General features: G+C 38.2%; 1 protein-coding gene across 1 annotated transcript in view; it reads right to left on the bottom strand.

Moving 5' to 3' along the window:
- The window catches only part of THSD7A (thrombospondin type 1 domain containing 7A), a 121422-nt gene extending 103556 nt beyond the window's left edge, over positions 1-17866 (bottom strand). Inside the window, exons 1-4 of the mRNA XM_053970462.1 lie at positions 17479-17866; positions 17209-17373; positions 15819-16650; positions 75-323 (exon numbers count right to left, since the gene is read on the bottom strand). Coding sequence (XP_053826437.1) covers positions 75-323; positions 15819-16650; positions 17209-17373; positions 17479-17866 — 1634 coding nt within the window. The remainder of the gene's footprint in view (positions 1-74; positions 324-15818; positions 16651-17208; positions 17374-17478) is intronic.
- Between the last annotated feature and the right edge of the window lie 2001 nt (positions 17867-19867).

A 19867-nucleotide genomic window follows, 5' to 3' on the forward strand; every position in this document is an offset into this window, starting at 1 on the left:
TTCCATTACCAGCCTTGTACGCTTAATTGAAATTGTTCTTTTTAGTAAGGGAGAACTGAAATGAACCAACTTACGTAATGCAGGGTGCTACACCGTCTCCTTGAGAAACACATTGCTCTGCTTCTTCTAATTGTGGGCATTCACTCTCACTGCCAACAGGGAGCTGCTTAATGGTCCGTGATCTTGTACGATTCCCTTTAGGGGTTGTCATGTCAAAGCAGGTTTTGGAGCAGGGGGTCCATTCTGACCACTCTGACACCTGGCACTCCTTCGTGATCACACAGGACTGAAATGTGATGGGCAGCTTTTCCTGATTGCAGAAGCTGTAATAAGATAGTATTACAGTTTTTACCACACACATACACAGTCATGAATTCCTACAGCAAAAGCTTTGTCAATGGTTACATGAAAGTCAGTATATATTTTTAAATCTGTTAGGTTTTACTCCACATTTATTTTATCCCAAAAATTGGCCAAAAGGGCTTTTGGAGAAAGCGACTCAAACTAGACAAATAATATTTTCTATAGTAAAAAGTTATCAGTATTGCCATATCTGTGAATAAAATTAAAATCTAAGCCTTCCTACATGTATGGAAGTATAACAGAGAAAATACATACGTTTTTCATTTCTTATCTTTTATTTTTAGGTATACTCTTTTTTTCCTTTTGGAACTATGTTCCAAGTAAGGGAGAATTCAAAACTGAGATGACTAAAGGTGTTTTTGCAGAGAACAAAATACTCAGTGTCATCTTCTCCTAATTTCCAGACTACAAATGGTTTAAAAACACAACGGCAAACATATTGAATGCTTGGTCACTAATAACTTACTTTGTTAATAGTTGGTATATTGCCACAGTGATGCCTCATGGTGCAAACAGGGAATGATCTCTAATCTAAAGTGAAGTCTTCCCTGCTACCCATAGTACTTATTTCCTGTTGCTTCTGAAGGCCACAATTTAATTTCCATTTTCTATCTGATTGCCCCATTCAAGTATTACATAGGCTGTCAGCAAGATTTTCTCCCTCTAAATCACTCTTAATTTTAAATTTTATATTCTAAGTATAAACTAACATTTCTATTTTAAAGTTTGATTCACAATAGAAAAATGAGAAATAGAGAAGGTAAACTACAGTTAAATAAAGCATAACTTTATCTTAATTACAATTACAACATAGATTTATTTTTTTATCATGTCTGAGTTGGAATAAAAATTTGGCTTCTGAAGCAGTTAAACAGACAGGAAAAATATTTACTGGTGCTGCAAATAGCACAATGAAATGCTCTGTTCAACACCAGGCCTATAAACTATACTAAAAAGGTTTGTTTTTTTTTCCCTTTAAAAGAACACAAAATAATACAGAAAAATGAATATGAATATTTACAAGTATTTCACTGCTATACAAAACTTGGCCCTATTCATAATATCCAACATAATTTTGAACCTCTATTTACAAAATTTTGTAATAGAACTAGGGGTACTTGATGAAACTGAGAGATTTAAAAACACAATAATGAAAGCATTTTATGCACAAAAAACAGACCAATTCCACATCTTGATAGCAGAAGATCCTGGTTATGGAGACAGTGTCAGCATGTCCAAAAAGAGGTTGATGAATCTGTGAGCCATCATCCCTAATACATTTACTTTGGATATTGGAGAAATACAAAATGAATGGACTGCAAAAGACAGTCAGGTGTCATATTTTTGGTCTTTAAATTGCATCTCCCTCTACCACTGGAGACAGCAAGGTGGAAACATTGCTGGGCTTGACAGACCATAGGGGATTACTCAGAAGGAGTTTTCTAATGTTTTTATTATGTCGAAGGTAATGGTGATAGGAAACCCTAACACATGATAGTCAACTTTTATTCTGCTTTAGGACAGAAACTACATCCTGTTTGTGGAGAAAGACACTCAGAGTTTTTGAGAAAATTGTTCTTTAATAGTGGGCTTTTTCACCTACATGTAGCCCCATCTGGCATAGGACTATGGTACTGTCAAAATCAATAAATCAGTTTCTGTACCTTTGACAAAACATATAGACCCATTGATCCCCCAAAGACACATTTTAATGACTGGAGAAAAGATACATTCCTTATGGTTTCTAACATGGGCAGCATTTGCAAATTGTTTTGTAGAACAGATTAAGTACCCTCCCCTTCCAAGTTCCAATCCAATGTGACACCTCTGAGGGCAGAGTAAACCAACCTCTTCACACTCACTGTGACTGGGGCTGAGTTTAATTATAGATGCACATTGCCAGGGAACATGCACAAAATTGCCAACACAAAGTAGCTTTGGTGAGGAGGGGAGAGGGTAACTAATAATGTGTTATAGTCCCTGGTCTTTGCATCTGTTTCAAAACTTATTTGGGAGAAGTGTTATATGAGAAAGGCTGATGTTTGTTACTAATTATTTCCATATGTGGGCATGAAGAAGACCCAAACAGAATTGTATACCATGTTACTAACTTCATTGTTTATTTATGATCCTTAACAAAAATAAAACAATAAAGTTAAATGATGCCTCACTTCAAATACTTGTAAAATAAAATATTTTAAAATTAAATATAAAACAATGATGTTCGCAAGCTATTGTAACTGGATCATAAATATTATTAGGGACACAAGCAAGAGGTAAAGTGAGCTATATTTATTTCCTTATTTGCTTATTAAAACCATGCACCACTTGCAGTACATAAACACCAACAAGAAACCGATACAGTAAGTCACTAGACAAGTAGACAACATCTTTTCTGTTATGCATAGTGTTATATTATTTTCTGAGGACAGAGATAACTACAATTAGAAAGAGCTGCAAAAGCAAATTAGCTGCTGTTTGTTCTTTTAACACTTGGTTTTCTTGGAGCAAGTTAGATATACAATGAGAGCTAACTGGAAGTGGCCATACCAAGAGTTTTCCTTCATATTGCAGGCAGCGGAAGAATATGTGTTGTACTCTAACCAAGTAAGGAGAGGAAAAAATCATATACTTCAAACTTTATTTTACCAGAAGAAATAAGCAGACTGATTCTAAATCAAAACCTGGCAGTATGTTTGTTAAACAAAATAATTTCTTCTGTGTCTGGTACCTAATGCTACAGATTTGATCTCCACAAATAACTGAAAGCAAAGCTTTCTTTTATGTAAAGCTCTCTGCACTTTTTGATGGATTTATGTGCCTTGTTTAGTCATGCAGACTTGGGGTGAATCTTCTCACAGGAAAAAAAGGCAAATGGGCAAGTAACACAACAGAAAATAAAAATAGACAATTAACATTCATTTCATGATACTGCCCAACTCACTAGAAGTTCTGCACCAAACATCTCCATGCCCTTGACTAATGACTAATGACACATTATATGCAAAGTTAACCATTCAAGAAGCACAGAGAGGACACAAGTAAGTCCTCACTATCAATCCGTATAGTTTTGTCCAGATAATTGCTTGGAAAGCTCAAAGAAAAGCATGAGCTACATGAAAATGCTGTTAAAAGTCAATAGAGCAGACTGGATACAGGAAGCAGCAGCATGCAAAGTCTGCAGCATTTTGCTCTCAATCCAGTGAATATATTCAAAGGAAAATGCCCCAGGTTTTTTGGCAGGGAAGAAGGAATTATACAAATTGAACTAAGGCTGTGGTTTGAGAAAGTACCATTTCAGACAACAGATATAGTGGGGAAATTAAGCTTAAGGTATAAAAGAACTTAAATGACACAATGGAAAGAGAAAGCAATCCCAAACAAAATGAAACATCACAGGGGATAAATAGTCCCTATTGCTATTAAGTCAACAATAAACCTATTCCTGACCTCAAAGACATAGATTAGATAAAAGAAGTAAAGAAAAAGGCTGGTTCAAAGGACAACCTACAGAACATAATTACTGCTCAACCTCTTCTGAGGACATGTGGTCAAGAATTTGTGTCTACTCACGTTCCGCAGCCTCGTTTGTGCTTCTACAGCAATAAATAAAAACTAAATATCACTTAAGAATTAAAGATAGGAAGGTTATGCCTAGGGATTTCAAAGTAATTTATGGGATAATTAAGGCTAAAGACATGGGGAGAACAAAGGTTGACATAAGCCTCCACATAAGCCTGGAGCAAATTACACCACAGTACCTGTGTACAAATGAGCAAGTTATGCAGTTGAAAGAACTCTTCTCAGTCAAAAATAAGCTTTAAAATATGTGAAAAAAAATAGATTAGTCATGAGGGAAAAAAAATTTTTTTGAGGTATCCTAAAGATCTCTTAGAGAATGAAAAATACTTTTACAACTTTAAAAAAATCAGGAAAACTTGATTTTAAAGTCCAATGGCCTATATGAGTGTTTATAATCTCAGTCTCAAAAGTTGTCTTTTAGGTTGTGTAGAAAAATCATGGAAAAGACCATTAGAATTTCCTCCCCTACAAATTCAAGCAGACAAGGAATGGGGCTTTCTGATAAATTTTTGCAATGAATAAAGCTGTGCATACTGCATTCATGAAGCCAAATGCATGGTAATGCATGACAGCAGGACTGATCTCTATATTCATGCAAGATGAATAGAAAAAATAAAGAGGTTTTAAGCTAGGCAATAGGACTCTGCTGTGTGAGCATATTCCATTTATATATAACTTGTACAACTAAGAGATTTTCTGCTTTTGCTGGTGTTTTCATATCAGACTGGAGTAGTAATTAGAAAGAAGAATTAATAAGAAAAGATGAAGAGCAGCATCAGAATGGCTGGGAGGTTCTAACTATTAACTAACTAATAATCCATGCAGTTGGAAACCTGCCTTGGCAGTAGCAAATGGAGGGCAAAAATGGAAAGACAACAAGTACTCAGTCACACTATCCCAAGATATCCTCTGGTTTTCCAACAAATTATGGGTTGTAGACTTTTGGAACACAAACTGAATCTTTGCACTGAAGAGTTTATAGTGTTCACCTCCATGAACTAACATAAATGCATCCTAAAACTAGGTAAGATTTTGATATGTACATCATTTTAGAAACAATGCCTTGCACACCTTTTTTACTGACCAATAACTATAGTTATTTTTGCATTAAAAATGCCCAGTTAATTTCATTTTCTGACTTCAGGTCTTGTGTAAGTATATTTGTTTTCTCTGTGGCATTTTTGAGCTTCAACACTTCTATAAGATCTTTCCTTGATGGTCTCATTGTTAGGTCCAAGAGTCCTCTTTCACTGTTTTATTTGAACATAGTTATATCCTGCAACTACACATCTTTCTACTCTATGTACAACTTTGAGATGAAAACTGGTCTGGATTTGAGGACTGTTCAGTATTCATGCTGAGGACACTCCTAAAAAATCTGTACATTACTATATTTCAACAATCTATAAGTTAATGGAAATAGGAGTCACAAACACAAGGTGTAAGGAGACACCATTTTGATTTTGTGCTTTTCCTGATACACTGCTTTTCATGCTTAAATGTAATAGAGCAACAATGTGAGGTTTGCAACTTAAATGTAAAATTGAACAGTGAAGAACATGTTCTTTATAATAAATTCAATTAATTCACTCAGTACTGATATTTAACAAGAACTGCTATTTATTGGTTTTGACTATAATGTAAAGTAATGGAGCCTAACTGGCAAGGTTAATGCAAGCTAAATAGTCTCTTCAATAACTTTTGTCTGCATTATTTTGCCTCAATTCCTTCACCATTATCAGCATTCAACTTTGGTTTTCCCATTATCCTTGTTCAGCTTTGATTTTCATTAATGAAATTTTCACAGTTACTATTCCTTACTTTCATTCACTATACTCATTCTCCCAGAATTCTGATATATTTGTTTTTTCTTTAGCTGATTTTCCATTTGATTACATACAGAGATTTCCATTATTCTGAAATGAATAACATGGCTACGGTTCAGAGATTGATGCCAACATAAACGCTTGGCACTCACACAGGAGGAACAAAAGACAGGGTTTTGACTGAAAACGACTTAAATGAATTTTATTTTTTTTTATTGAAAACTGTGATTTTTTTTTAATCCAGGTTGACTATTTGATGTAGAAGTGAATTATGTCCACAGGGTCTTTGCTCCTGTCACTCTAGACTTTGTACATGTACCTACAGATCTGCCCAGTTGCTCCAGTCCTGGCACGACTGACCTACCCTCACCACTGGTGTGGAAAGCAGGCACATAGAGTGTCAGAGAGTTCAGCGCAGCTGGCTTCATTGAGACACTCAACAGACATCTGTATCGTCAGACACCACACAAAACCTAGAGGAAAATGGCATTCTTCCTTCTCTTGACTCTCTCATAATAAATAGTGTCACAGTGATGAGATACCACATGCCCTTCAGGATCAGGAAGAGCTGTGGAGTCAGAACTTGTTCTATCTTCCTTTTGGGAAGGAACTTCATTATTCTTTTTGGAGTTCTGCTTGCATTCTCCAAAGCAAAACCCCAGCAACAGAATCCAATTATGTTTTCAACAAACAAGACTGACTGAATGAATGAATTAAAAACTTTAGAGGACTGAAGAAGATGCAACCAAAAACTAGGCAACCTGCCTGGAAGAAAGACATACTGAATATCATAAGAGGAGGTTCAGTAGTTCAGCAGAAAAAGTAGCTTCTTCTGAAGGTTTCAGATCAAAGGACAATCCACATTCTAAGGAATTCCAAAATGCTTTAACAGGTTTTTAAAAAGCTTCATCTAAATACTAAGAAAGAAGAGCAAAATAACTTTCAGAGCAAAATAATTTAACCATTTCCTAGACACAAAGTCCTGCACACCATCAGGTATCTCCCATAATCACCTACATCATCACAACCATGAGATTTTCTCTTGAATTCTTGCTGATTTCATGAAATATTTCTTCATTGAATACCATTAGAAAAATGGTTTCCCACCTCTACCACCAGCCACAAGATGAGACTATACAAGCCCATTTCACCAAACTCAGCTGCAGCAAGACTTGGAACAATAACTAATTACTTGCAGAACACCAAAACTACATGTTAGTTTAGTACTTGAAAACCAAAGTTACACACATACACAAATACACAGAAGCAGGCTTGCAAAGGCTGACATTTTTGACTGAAGGACAAACTAAAACTAGAGGAATCTTTTGGAAGAAAGCAAATTTGTTTTTGAAAATAGCCATTGTAAATCACACTAGAACAAGCCACAAGGCTGGGCAGCATCCTTGCAAGACAACCTACAGGCATGCACGAACATTGGCCCAACTCCTAAAGAATCCTTAAGGCAAAGAAAAGAATTTAAAGTAGGAGCTGAGTACAAGCATATTTTACTTTTCCCAGTGGAGAGACTATCAGGAGTTTGCTCAGAATTTTTTTTAAATCTTAGTAAATTGCTACAAGACTAGAGACTATAAGGAACAGTTTGCAAAGACCACATCTGCTTCTCATAAATGTAACCTTACAGTGAAGGAAGGGGTAAAATCTGTACCACACCACTCATTAGCATTATATCCTAGAAAAGCTCAGGCTTAAACTACTGGGAAATCTGACAACCCATGGGCAGACCGACAGCCTAGATGCTCACAACCTAAATAGATTTACCTCGCAGAAATAATCTGGTCAGGTCAGAAGGTCAAATCAACCTTTGAATTATAAGGACTCATGTGTGCAATGTTCTACTTTGCAGTTTTAGCTTTGAATGATCACACTCATGGGCAGGAAGCCTGAGGAAACACAGAAGTATTCATGCTGAATATTAATCCTTTGTATTATCTGGAATTAAATCCAGATCTTAATATTGCATGTGGAGTGTCTTCTCCTTGCTCTTTATTTGACCACCAGGGAACCTTAAGACAAACTCAGTATAAGCAAGAGGGATTTTGGAGTTACGGGTACAAGAATCAAGCACAATGTCCTGATGTGCTGCAACAAGCTATTTATTTTCCATGCAGCGTTCTTCTCAGAGTTCATACAGCGTGTTGGATGCTTTAACCTCTGAAGAAAAATAATCAAATTAACTCTATGCCATTCTTGGACCACAAGTATTGCTGGATTTTGAGAGAGACTGTGATAAATATTTTGCCTAAAGAAAAAAAAGGATGTTTTCTCATAAATAAAATAAAATTTTAAAATATTCTATTTAATGTGCAGGTACAAGACAGCAGGAATAATAATACAGTGATTTAAATCCAGAGCTTAGATAACCCCCATGATCTACTCTGAAGACATAAAATGCCATTTGTGAAGTCTAGTCATCCTTGAGAGGTTCAGTTTATGGTTGGTACCAACTTGTTTCCTTAAGGAAATTAGTGAAAATACAGTGCCTGTATTTTTATCTAGTAGAAAATGACATAGTCCTCATTCATTTTCCATACAGCTGCACTGTTTAGTATTGGTCATCTTGCACATTGTTCTGAGAAACTGTAAGTACCTCCCGGTATAATGGGCCATTATAATCACACAAACAATGAGTCCACTTCTATTAATTTACAATCCCAATATTGTCCACCTAAGTGTTTTTCACAAGACTATTTTCCCATGATCCTTTCACAAGTTTAAGTAATTCTGCCATTTTGAAATAAACAAAACCACTCAGGCTTTCTACACTACAGGAGAAGATAGAGGTTACATACAGCTACTCTGTCAAGAAAAAATATGAGCAAAGCAACAAGGAGTGCTACTCTACCCAAACAAGTGTCAACAACAGCTGTTGTGGGGCTGTTGCAGATGCCATGAGTGTCTGAGACAAAAAGCAAAAGTGTTCAGTGAGAGTGCTATCTTTCATAGTCCAGTGATATAGTGACATGCATGCACATCTCATGCTACAGATAATTTTGAAATTGGCAAGAATCTACAGAGATGACTTATTAAAGCTTTAGGGAGGAATATCCCTTTGTCAATGGGAATTTTCATTACATAGCATTAATCAGAATCTACTTTGACCCAATATAACAGCTAGATTCACAGGGTTATCAGCAAAGAAAAAAATAAACAAAATGCCAAACTTTGTGAATTTAAATTTGCAGCATTAACATTACGATATAAAGAAATATATTACTGAAAATTATATAACTACTATTAGTTGTGTTTCAGGAATTAGTTTAGATTTGGCTTCTGTATTGATGCTTATATTTGGCAGTATCACTGGCTCCATTGCATTGTCCAGCATTTGGAAAAATGTGGTCAGTATTAGAAGGTAAGCCACACATTTTATTTCCAGTGGGACTGCTGAAAGTTAGGCACTGAAATAGCCAACCCTCATGTTCTGGGGAGTCGTGTGTGTGAGTCCTGCGCATTTCCACCTTGAGGGACAATATGTCCCAGGAGGATGCTCAATTCATGTTCTCCCATACCATAACTTTGTTAAGCTGATTGAGAAAACAAGGGCATACTCTAAATCCCAGACTATGCTTAGCAGTTTAATAAAAAACCCAAACAAAACCAAAGCACAAAACAAATCTAAACAAGTAATACATTCTAGTTTGTTCCCTATAGGACTCTGTACAGATTATGCTATAATACCAATATAGGAAATCAAAAAATTTAAAAAATTCTCCTTGATTAACATCTATTTTGTCACATCGAGGTCAATTAACATTAACTGACAATGAGGCAGAAAAGCTGCATAAAAGTACAGTGTAGGAGAATCTTCATTAAAGACCTCGGTGCCTAATTCAATTTACCACTGTGCAACATAATCTCTAGATTGAAGCTGAAAATTCAACACTGCATTCATTCAAGGAAATAATTTATTCATTCATAGGATTTATTGCCACAAGAGATTATCAAAACATGGAGTACAACCCTCATTGCATTATAGCCTATTATATTTTGCTAAGGAAGACAATTACATGTATTTTAATAAAAACTATATACAAGAAAGGCACCCAATCTTGATGATTTGCAGAGAAATACATGAATGTCATACATCTAGAAGACAGAACAACTGTTCAGTGTATGAAAGGAGTTAAAATATGGTGTGGAAAAAGGAATTGTTCATTGCTGTTTCAATTATTCAGCACAGCATGTACGTTTCCATCTTAAATCTAGATTTGGGCATGGTATGTCAAATGTGTAGCAATACTGACAAGACACTGTCAAAACAGCAGCCTCAGTAAGATGATGAAGCAGGTACTTAGAATAGAAAGGAACACCCTGAATAATATTACACATATCCACAGAAATTACTGTCTCCACCAAAATCACCTTAAAAAACTGCAGGATTTTTCTACTTTCAAATTCGTTGAAATTCTAAAGGCATAATGGAAAATTATAAGAAAGGAATGTTTGCATCCTGTTTCTCTAATAATCGTTAACATTTTTATTATCCCAATCCACCTGAAAAGTAGCCCTGTAGTTTTTAGTTATCAAGAGGTTTTTCATCCAACATTTCTTTCTTCTTCCCTGTTCTACATTTGTTAACAGAATGTGCTCTAAATAATTCCAAATTAATGAATCAAGATGCTTGTATATAGCTCATGATACAAATTTGTGATATTTACAGGCGCTCTGTAAGTGAGCCACTTAAGGCTTTTAAATCCTTACAGTATGATGAGCTTGGAGGCTCCCTCTACAAACAGCAGTAGAGCTGCCTTTGCAGTAACATAAAAAGCAGGGGCAGACATACATGCTGTCATCTGGTCCTCAGTGACAAACAAAAGGTTGCTTATGCTCCATCTCCACAACTCATCCTCTCTGCATTGCTATTTTCTTCACCTTTCTGCAGCCCATCTCCTTGAAGTTACTGCACCTTAACCACTGCCACCTTCACATGCATCCCCCTTTCTGCCTGTTGCCTCATGGAGAGGCTCAGAGAAGCATAGAGAATCTCTTAAGATTTTTTTCTAAGCAAGGGATACATTACAGGGTTCAACAAACTGCACTGCTGTATTGTGTGTCTGAATCTTTTCTCTGTTTGCTGACAGTATATTCCTTGTCTGCTTTCCAAATCAATGGCATGAATAAAGCAACAGGCTTCTGATGGTTTGGCTTGGTTTTTTATTTCCCTCCTTCACACAGTTTATAATTTATAGGAGTGAAAGTCCATAAAGTGAATGCAGACATTTGTTTTATGATTTGGAATGGGAGCATTGGGTTAAGAGGTTTCAGGACCTGGAAAGGAAAACAAAGCTAAAATGCCATTCTAGAAGAAGAGATTATCTCTCCTTGTTTTCCCTGACACTATCTTGAGTATTATTCGCTCATCAGTCTAAATACTCAATTGGCCATTCCCAAATTCCTTAGTTTCTGGCTACTCAGCTTAACACCTGGGGCTAGTAGTGAATATTGTGACTCTGTTTAAACAGATACGCATCTTTGTGAAGTAAGATGAAAAATGAAGCATTACGTATGCCCAACATCAGCAAGACCATTCAATATTTTTGGTCCTACTGCCATCTCTCATGTCTCAACTATAGTATTGGAATAAATAAAAGCTCAAACTCTTCAAAACTTGAAATTTAGTAAAGCACTGCAATAAGATTATTATGAAAACTTCCAAAAGAGTTAAATTTGTTACAAGATGTGGATATAGTTTTCCAAATATTTAATGAATGCACAGAATCAATGAAGAAGATGAAAATAATTGAAAAATAATTACCTTCTCAGATGAACAGAGGCGAAACAAATCAAAGATGATCATATGATCAAATGCATTAAGGCTAACACAATCTGCTAAATAATTGGTTGGCATGTCTTAAATTTTGGATTCTTTTCTGCCCCTTCATTTTGTTCCATGATTGTAACTGCATATGGTTATATTCTAACAAAGAAATAAAAGCTCTGGATATTTATAAACTTCTGTTTTTTCTTGAATTCTCACTTCAGGTCATTTAGGTCACCAATAATGTTCATCTTCACATACAGGTCTCTTCCACAGTGGTACTGCCAAGAGAGTATTAACTATTTATGGGAGTGCAACCTGAGCTGGTGGGGATGCTTTCCTACATGGTCTCCTCCATTCTTCCTGCCATTCAGAGATGTTTTGGTCCGAGATTAATCAAGATAACAAGCTGTATCCAAATGATGTAGAAAAAGAAAGGAAATAGAACAGAAATTCCTGGGATTTTTTTTTTTTCAAGAGGCAGTTATATCCTTGAAGAACTGCTTTAACTACAGCCCCCTTTCCAGCCATTTGAGTTAAGTGACTCTTAGCAGTGACAGGTTGTCCCCACACTTATGGACCAGATGCTTCAGGGGAACATGATGTGCTTTGTCACTGGATTTCAAAATCTTTGCTGAAGCACAGAAACATACAAGAAGATATTCTAATTCTGTTCCATATTCTTACAGCTATAAATGTCTCTGCTCAAGTCCTTCCAAATTTCGCAATCTAGAGGGGTCCCAAGAAAGCATTTAAGTAAAATGGTTGTATGAACTTAAAAAAAAAACAAAAAAAAAACAAAAAAAAACCCACCACTTTTCTTAGGCTTGTACAATTTGTACAAACCAGCCAAACTTTTTTTTTACATTTTCCCACTAAAGTCTGCTCACAAAGAAAGTCTGTATTACAACAGAAAATTATAGGCTTAACATGAGGCATAATCATCACAACTTGTAATAGGACAAACAGGTTTGCAACTCAAAATTAGCTTCTTCATACATTTTATGTTTCTCTACATTGCCAGTTTGTTGTCTAACAGCTCTCTTTGGTAAGCCCCAATTTCATCAAAGAGGAAACATTTCAGACAATCAAGTGTTGTCCTCTACACTAACAGCAGCACTGTCTAGATTTTGTTAGCTACCCAGAGAAAAGTCATTTTATAAGCCACTTTTAATTACTGAATTTGTTGTTTCCTTCAACATTTCTATTTTACAAATATTTTCAGTGCACCAGAATTTCAGACTAAGAGGAACATAAAGCAAACACAGGCTGTGTAACACATACATTGTTGCAGAACACATGCATTGTTGCAAAAATCCAATATTTCATCCTTCACGGGAGACTATCTATTGTTCACTCGGCAATAAAGTATATAAATTAAACTTTGATTTTCTTGTTTCACTTCTCTTTACCATGCCTGGTGTGCTGATATGTCAAGAGAATTTTGCCTTTTTGAAGTTTTGCTGACAGCATTACAGAACCATTTTCTCTGTAGCACCCTTCTGAAAGTTGTTCTTTTTAAAAACCCTTTTTATAATATATCAATTTTGCTATCTCTGCAAAAAATATTACTCGCCTGCGGGTTTTTATTCTTCTTTCAGTCATGCTGCCAGGGGGCTGATTGTTTCTGATTGCTAAAGTCAAAACTCACTGAAAATGGACTATTTAAGCTGGAGCGCATTTTACATGAGAACGGCAGGTTTTCCAGTCACCTTACTTGTCTATATTATTTAGTAACACAGTTACTATGTGATGGAGATTATAAAATCATTTGAGCTGGCTGCATTGACACCCTGGGCAGAAAAATAATTGTATTGTTTCAGATTCTGGAATGGCAGTCACAGAATAAAGCATTTGATTGCTTAGTGAAGGGTGCAGCATAAATGATACAAATGGATATACAGCTGATATACATTGGTCTCTAAAAGCTATGTTACCAGCGCCAGAATTTCTCGCGCGAGTAATTTCACCAAATTTTCTTGTTTATTCTATGTAACTGGAAAAAAATATCTATATTAAAATTGATGTGAAGACTACTAAAAATCCTTTGTGCAATTAAAACATAAAATCTTTTCCATTAGACATAAAAATGCCCACTGCATCATTTGTTTAATTTTCACCTCTTTGAAGAATTGATCTTACGTTGTATTATCTATTGTTTCACTGCCTTAGGCAAGAGTTCACTTCCCTGCATCAGCCTGAAATTTCACAAGACACTGTGGTGTCTTAACTTAAGACAGTGCTGGTGATAGAAGTGAATTCAAGAGTGAGTGTAAAGATGATGAGTAAAGTATGCCACTGATTTCCAATTATACTTTTACTTTCTTTTACCATTTATCAGAGCTTTGGCATGACTGTGTCATTCCACCCTTTTTTTTTGCTCAATAATTTTCTTAACCTATCAAAAACTTAGGGACTTTCAAAAAGAGTGCCTGGCTGCTATCTGATAAGAACTGATGTACAATAAATTATTCCTTGTATTTAAAGAGTAATGATGTTCCAGGGCTAGGCACAGTGTGGGCTGCATGATGTGAGGCTGGAAAAGGAAGGAGTAAAGGCAATTTTTGCTTTACCAACAATGAGACTGTGCTGCAGCCAACACCTGGGATTGCCTGAGCTGCTGATTTTAAGATTTCTTGTGAAGACCTTCACTGAAGTGTGGATCAAAATCTTAAAGAACTAAAGAAAACCAGACCTAGAAGAGACTGCAAAAAGACTATGCAGTCAGTCCCTCTTACCTAATCAAGAGCTACTTCAGGTGTGTCATCACTGACACATGCATTTTTCTAGCCTTTGCTTACAAACCTTTGAAGATGGACGTGCCACATATGGCCCAAGCAATTTTCTCCAGAGTCTCACTACTCCCAGTATTGAGAAGCCTAGCCTCATTCAGCACTGCTGTGGTTTGCCCACTATTGCTTTTCCAATATATCTATAATATATAGAGAGTAGATTTTCCATTCTTCCTTCAAGGGCTTGTTACATACTCATAGGATTTCATTCACATATTCACCCATATGTCCCTCCTTCAACTAAACAACCCAAGCCTTTCAGTTCTTCCCTTAAACCAGGGAACTTATCATTTTCCTCTTTCACTGCTGGATCATCTCTTGAATGGAATTGTATTCAAATAAAAGTTTTCTACACTTGAAAAAAAGTGTATTATTGAAAAAAAAGGTATTATTTGGTTTCTAATTAAAAAGGTGGAAGCAATTACACGTTCTGTGATAGAATGTTTAAGTGGCACAACAAAAACTCAAAAGTAAAATACCTTGAAATAAGTTCCCAAACACTAACATAGCAGCAATGACTGTAAGCTTCATTCAGCAAGATATCCTAGTCATTTCACAGTTGAAGTAAAATTGATTAATCAGGCATTGAACTAGAGAGCAGGAAATAGAATCACATCAAAGAAAGGAAGACTAGACTGAAAGAAGATTTTTGAGTTGAATAAAAACATTCTGGGGGATAGGAAAGAAATACATGAGCTAGCAAGAGAATGCCAGATAAAACAAATCAAAGATAATACAATTTTAGAAACACATCCAGAAGCCTGTGGAAGGAATTATCAAAACATCAGTGATTGACAGAACTCTTGAAAAGTAAAATAATAAATCAAGATAAAAAAATAAATATCAGAAAAAACACAGGGCAGACAGCATAAAGGTAAAGATGAGAAAGAAATAGAGGAAGTACATGGAACAAACAAAGAGGTTTTACTTTCAGTCTCTCTTTCAGAAATTTTGACACAGGAATCAAGAGGGACAAACAATGTTTCATGCTCATCTATTTAAAAAAATACACTGGAATGAGTAGTTGCTGCTTTCTCATGCATCCTTCTCTCTTGTTTTATACTTTTACTGTAAGTCTGACTCAGTCCAGTTTCCTGTTAGTCTTCGTGCCCATCATCTACATCACCTGTTTCAAAAATGCATAACTTGTTAGAGAGCAGATGCCTGCCTCAACCCACAGAAACAGAGCAGACATTTGACATGTCTCTTCAAGCATTTAGGGGTAATCTATTTAAGAAAACAGAGGCTAGGGACTAGCACAGCTTAACAGTGCACTTGTGTGTGATGTTTAGTATGATCACCAGCACAGTGTGCATGTTTCACATCACAGAAAACACTTGAGCTTGATGATGGATGTAGAAGTGGAAATAGCATGAGCTCCATTTTGAGATTTGGGTTTATGTAAAAGAATCCACTTACACATGTTTTACTTTAAACAGATAAAAATTAAAGCATGAAAACATAAATAGTGATTACCTCAGAGCAGCAGTTTTCCCATTTCTGTGAGTACACGTGACCTGCCTTGTTTGGTACCCAATTTGTATGTCCCAATATTTGTTCTCCTGTCTATTCTGTCTGTTACGATTCCTTTTCTTCTTAATTAACTCACGAGCCTCAGGATCTCGAACTGCCTTTTCTCTGTCTTTTTCCTTGTCTTTGTTCTTCCCTCGTTTCCTCGCTTGCCTTATTTGTCTTGAATGGGGGACCGAGCATGCACTCCATGGTCCCACATTTAGGCTGTACAGGCTTTCTTCAGCAGTGCATGGGCTGGACTGGCACATCTGGAATTCGGTGAGGTTGGGGCAAGCTGACCCACCAAACTGTGGCGGAGCCACCACGTGCCGAGTCCGATGCTGGAGCCCGTTGCCGCAGGTCTTCGAGCACTCGGACCAGGGCGAGAACTCGGCCACGATGCAGTCTTGCCGGCATGGGATGAGGCATGCCTGCTCCTGCCGGGGCTTCGGCTCAAAGTACTCGCAGATCACATCTTCAGCTGGAACCCCGTTGGACTTCTGTATACAGGTGATGTCCCTTGTCTGGATCCCTTCCTCCCCCCTGAGGCACTCCAGGGGCTTCTCATGGCTGCGGGAGAGGACAGGCCGGCACTGGTTCCAGCTGCCGATCTGCCAGTCGTACAGCTCCTTGTGCCAGTCACAGACACGGAAACAGCTCTGCTGGTTGTCTGGCCGCTCGGGCTGCTTGCAGTTTGTGGGCAGCGTGGTCCAGCCCTCCACATGGGCACACCACACTGCTCGCGTCTGGATGCCTCCTGGACCGCATTCATCTCCCATGCATCTCCCCCATGGACCTGGAAAACAAGAGAAGATGCTAACATTGCTCACTTATTTCTCTGCCATATTGCAAAAGCAAGCTCTCAGTATTGCAGTGTTTGCTTTTCTTCTCCCCGGCTGCACACAGCTCTTGGGAGACCGGCTGTGGCGTAGCTTCCACGTGCTGCTGGGGTTTTCCGCCGTGGGTTCCCAGACACGGCTACCGTGTCCCGGGCGTGTGGGCTGGCCAGCCACTGTTACCGTGCACTAGGGATCCAGCAAAGAAGTAAGGAATTGTCCATTTTCTCCCATGCGAGTGCCGGGAGCGGTTGCGTCTTTCCGTCTAACCATGCCACGTGACCAATAAACCGTTCCAGCCCAGCACGGAGTAAATGGACAATTCCTTACTTCTTTGCCAGATTCCTAGCGCACGGTAACAGCGGCTGGCCAGCCCACACACCCGGGACACGGTAGCCGTGTCCAGGAACCCATGGCAGAAAACCCCGGCAGCACATGGAAGCTACGCCACAGCCGGGCTCCCAAGAGCTGTGTGCAGCCAGGGAGAACAAAAGCAAACGCCGCAATTGGCGCCCCACATTGGGTGCCACTTTGTGGCGTTCTGGTGTCTCTCCTGGGTCCAGAGCAGCCGCTGTGCCCCAGCAGGGCACCGCGGCTCCTCCAGTCCCGGTCCCGCCACTTGTCCCGGGTTCCGCGGCTCCGGGAAGGTGGGTCGGCCACTTCTACCGCTGCGCGCAAGGGACCTCGATGAAGGGGGTGAAGGAAGGACCAAATTCCCCGTGGCAGGAGCTGAGAGCATTTTATTGATGTGCTCCCAATTCCTGAGTTGGACAGTATGGCCACCTAGCCTAGCCTCGGCTGCATGGGGGTTTTATAGGGGGTGTCACGTGGCCTGGGGAAGCAATAGGGACGCAGTAGGGGATGGCACTGGGACTTGGGGCAGTCCCAGGGCGGTCCCGGGGCGTGGCGTGGCCCGGGGGAGCCAATAGAGGCACGGCAGAGGTGGTGCTGGGGCCCAGGGCAGTCCCGGGGCTGCGGGTGCTTGGTGTGGAAGGCAGGAGTCAATGGGGAAGTGGCAGGGGTGGTACCGGGGGTCCGGGGCAGCCCTGGCCATGTGGGAGGGGTAACAGCAGGAAAAGGACCCACAGGAAGAGACAGGGGGGATGGGAACCAGGCCACATGGTCAGGCAGCTCAGGGACCGGGTACTGCAGCAGGGGGAAAACCGGGGGATACATGGGGGTACACAGAACTTGCTAAGACATGCTAAAAACCTGACCTAAACCCAAAGTCTGGGATGCAACAGAGTATTTCCTGTATGTCTAAGAATTTCATCCTGGGAGAAACTCAAATTTTGAGAACACAAGCATGGGATTACTCTTCAGCTACTACTTTTATGATTAGAGATACATTTCAGTTTTTATCCCAAAGAAACTGAATATTTAATATTGAATAAGTCCTGAACATACACATGAATTAATCACATTAGAGAACTATGAACACATTCACGACTTAGTTTTTGCTGTCAAGGGAGGAGACAGAGCTCTTCCCTTGAAGGAATGAATTGGATCTCTCTCATCCACCTGAATAGCTTTTCCTGGACTATTTAATTTTTTTCTTCACATTTCTACTGCACTACAATTTATACCTTGATCCAATTAATATTGTGTTCTCTTCCTTCCATATTGTGTACAAAAATGAGAACTACACAAGTCATTTTGGAAAACAGTGGTGATTTGAAGTGGGCCTTTCCTTTATTATAACTAAAATAAAAATTTAAAAATTAAAATCCAGCTAAAAAATTTTCATCCCACACAATCTGTGATTATAGAATATATAGAATATTATAGAATAGAATAAGCTCTTGAAGACAGAGACATATCAGCTGGTAACCCTCCAAATAACAGCAGCTATTGAATCACAGAATCATAGAATACTGGGTTGGAAGGGACCTCAAGGATCATCTGGTCCAAAATTTCTGGCAAAAAACAGTCTAGATAAGATGGCTTAGCACCCTGTCGAACTGTATCTCAACAGTGTCCAATGCTGAGGAATCTATCACTTCCCTGGGGAGAGTATTCCAGCTCCTGATTGTTCTCATTGTAAAAGTTTCCTCTTGTGTCCAATTGGAATGTCCACAGGAGTAACTTACACCTAGGAGTAACTTGTTCCTACCATTTTCTTGGATCTCCAAGGTCTATGGTAAATATTTGACATGCAACACGTTGTTATAATAAATGTCAACAAAAATAAATAAAAGGCTATATCTTTGAAAGATGATGTAGTAGCTTTTTCCATTATTAAAAACGGAAATATTTACCCAGTTCAACATGAAACCCACAAGCCAGAGGTTAAAAACTCCTATATTTTTCAGGTTTTTTAAGACCTCCCCTCATACACACTGTGAATTGACTTACCATATAAAAGCAAAAGAATAAGCAAATTTAAAAAAAAACCCTGCAACTATTTATCAAAGAAAACCTGTCTATCTGCAGACACTTGATCACACAGAAAACATTTCCTCTGACTGAGGAGTTCTCTGTCCTATGAAGAAATTGGGACCAAGCCACACATTCCTCCCTCATTCACCTGAATGACCCCAGTACAAGACTATTTCTGTGAGTAAAGCTATTGAAGAAGCCAGGCTGAGCCTTTACTATTTTCAAAAAAGGTTAACAGCATAATTTTGCTACTGCACAGGAATAAGTGAAATGAACTATGGCGGATACAAATTATTTACAACACCTTCTCATTGAATGACTGGAAGGAATATGTAGCCACATCTTATTACTGATTCCCATGAGCTTTAAAACTCTCATTGGCTTCCCACAATTTTCATCTGTTCATCCAACATTATCTTCAGTATTTGGGAATAGGCTGATGATACACTTAGCCTCCACTCCTCATTGTCTCTTTTTTAAGTGAAAACTGTGGCTGAACAGTTCACTTGTAATTCTAAAACCTTGAGAATGAAAACTAGCTGGCTGATTCAGCCCATGGAAACTCCTCCATATTTTTTTGCAAATTAAGTTTGAATTATAGTTGCCAAGATCTATCGAGCTATCCAGAAAAATTAATGTATATTGAACATAAACACATTTCAATTTCCATTTCGGCAAGACTGCACTACTTTATCTCTAACCAGCCTTCCACAAATGACATAATCATTGTTGTATTTCATTTGGGTGTATTTACACTAAATTGAGAGATACCATTTCCTCAAAACACCACTTTCAACA

The sequence above is a fragment of the Vidua macroura genome, chromosome 1, assembly GCF_024509145.1.
Source record: "Vidua macroura isolate BioBank_ID:100142 chromosome 1, ASM2450914v1, whole genome shotgun sequence".
NCBI classification, from domain to species: Eukaryota; Metazoa; Chordata; class Aves; order Passeriformes; family Viduidae; genus Vidua; species Vidua macroura.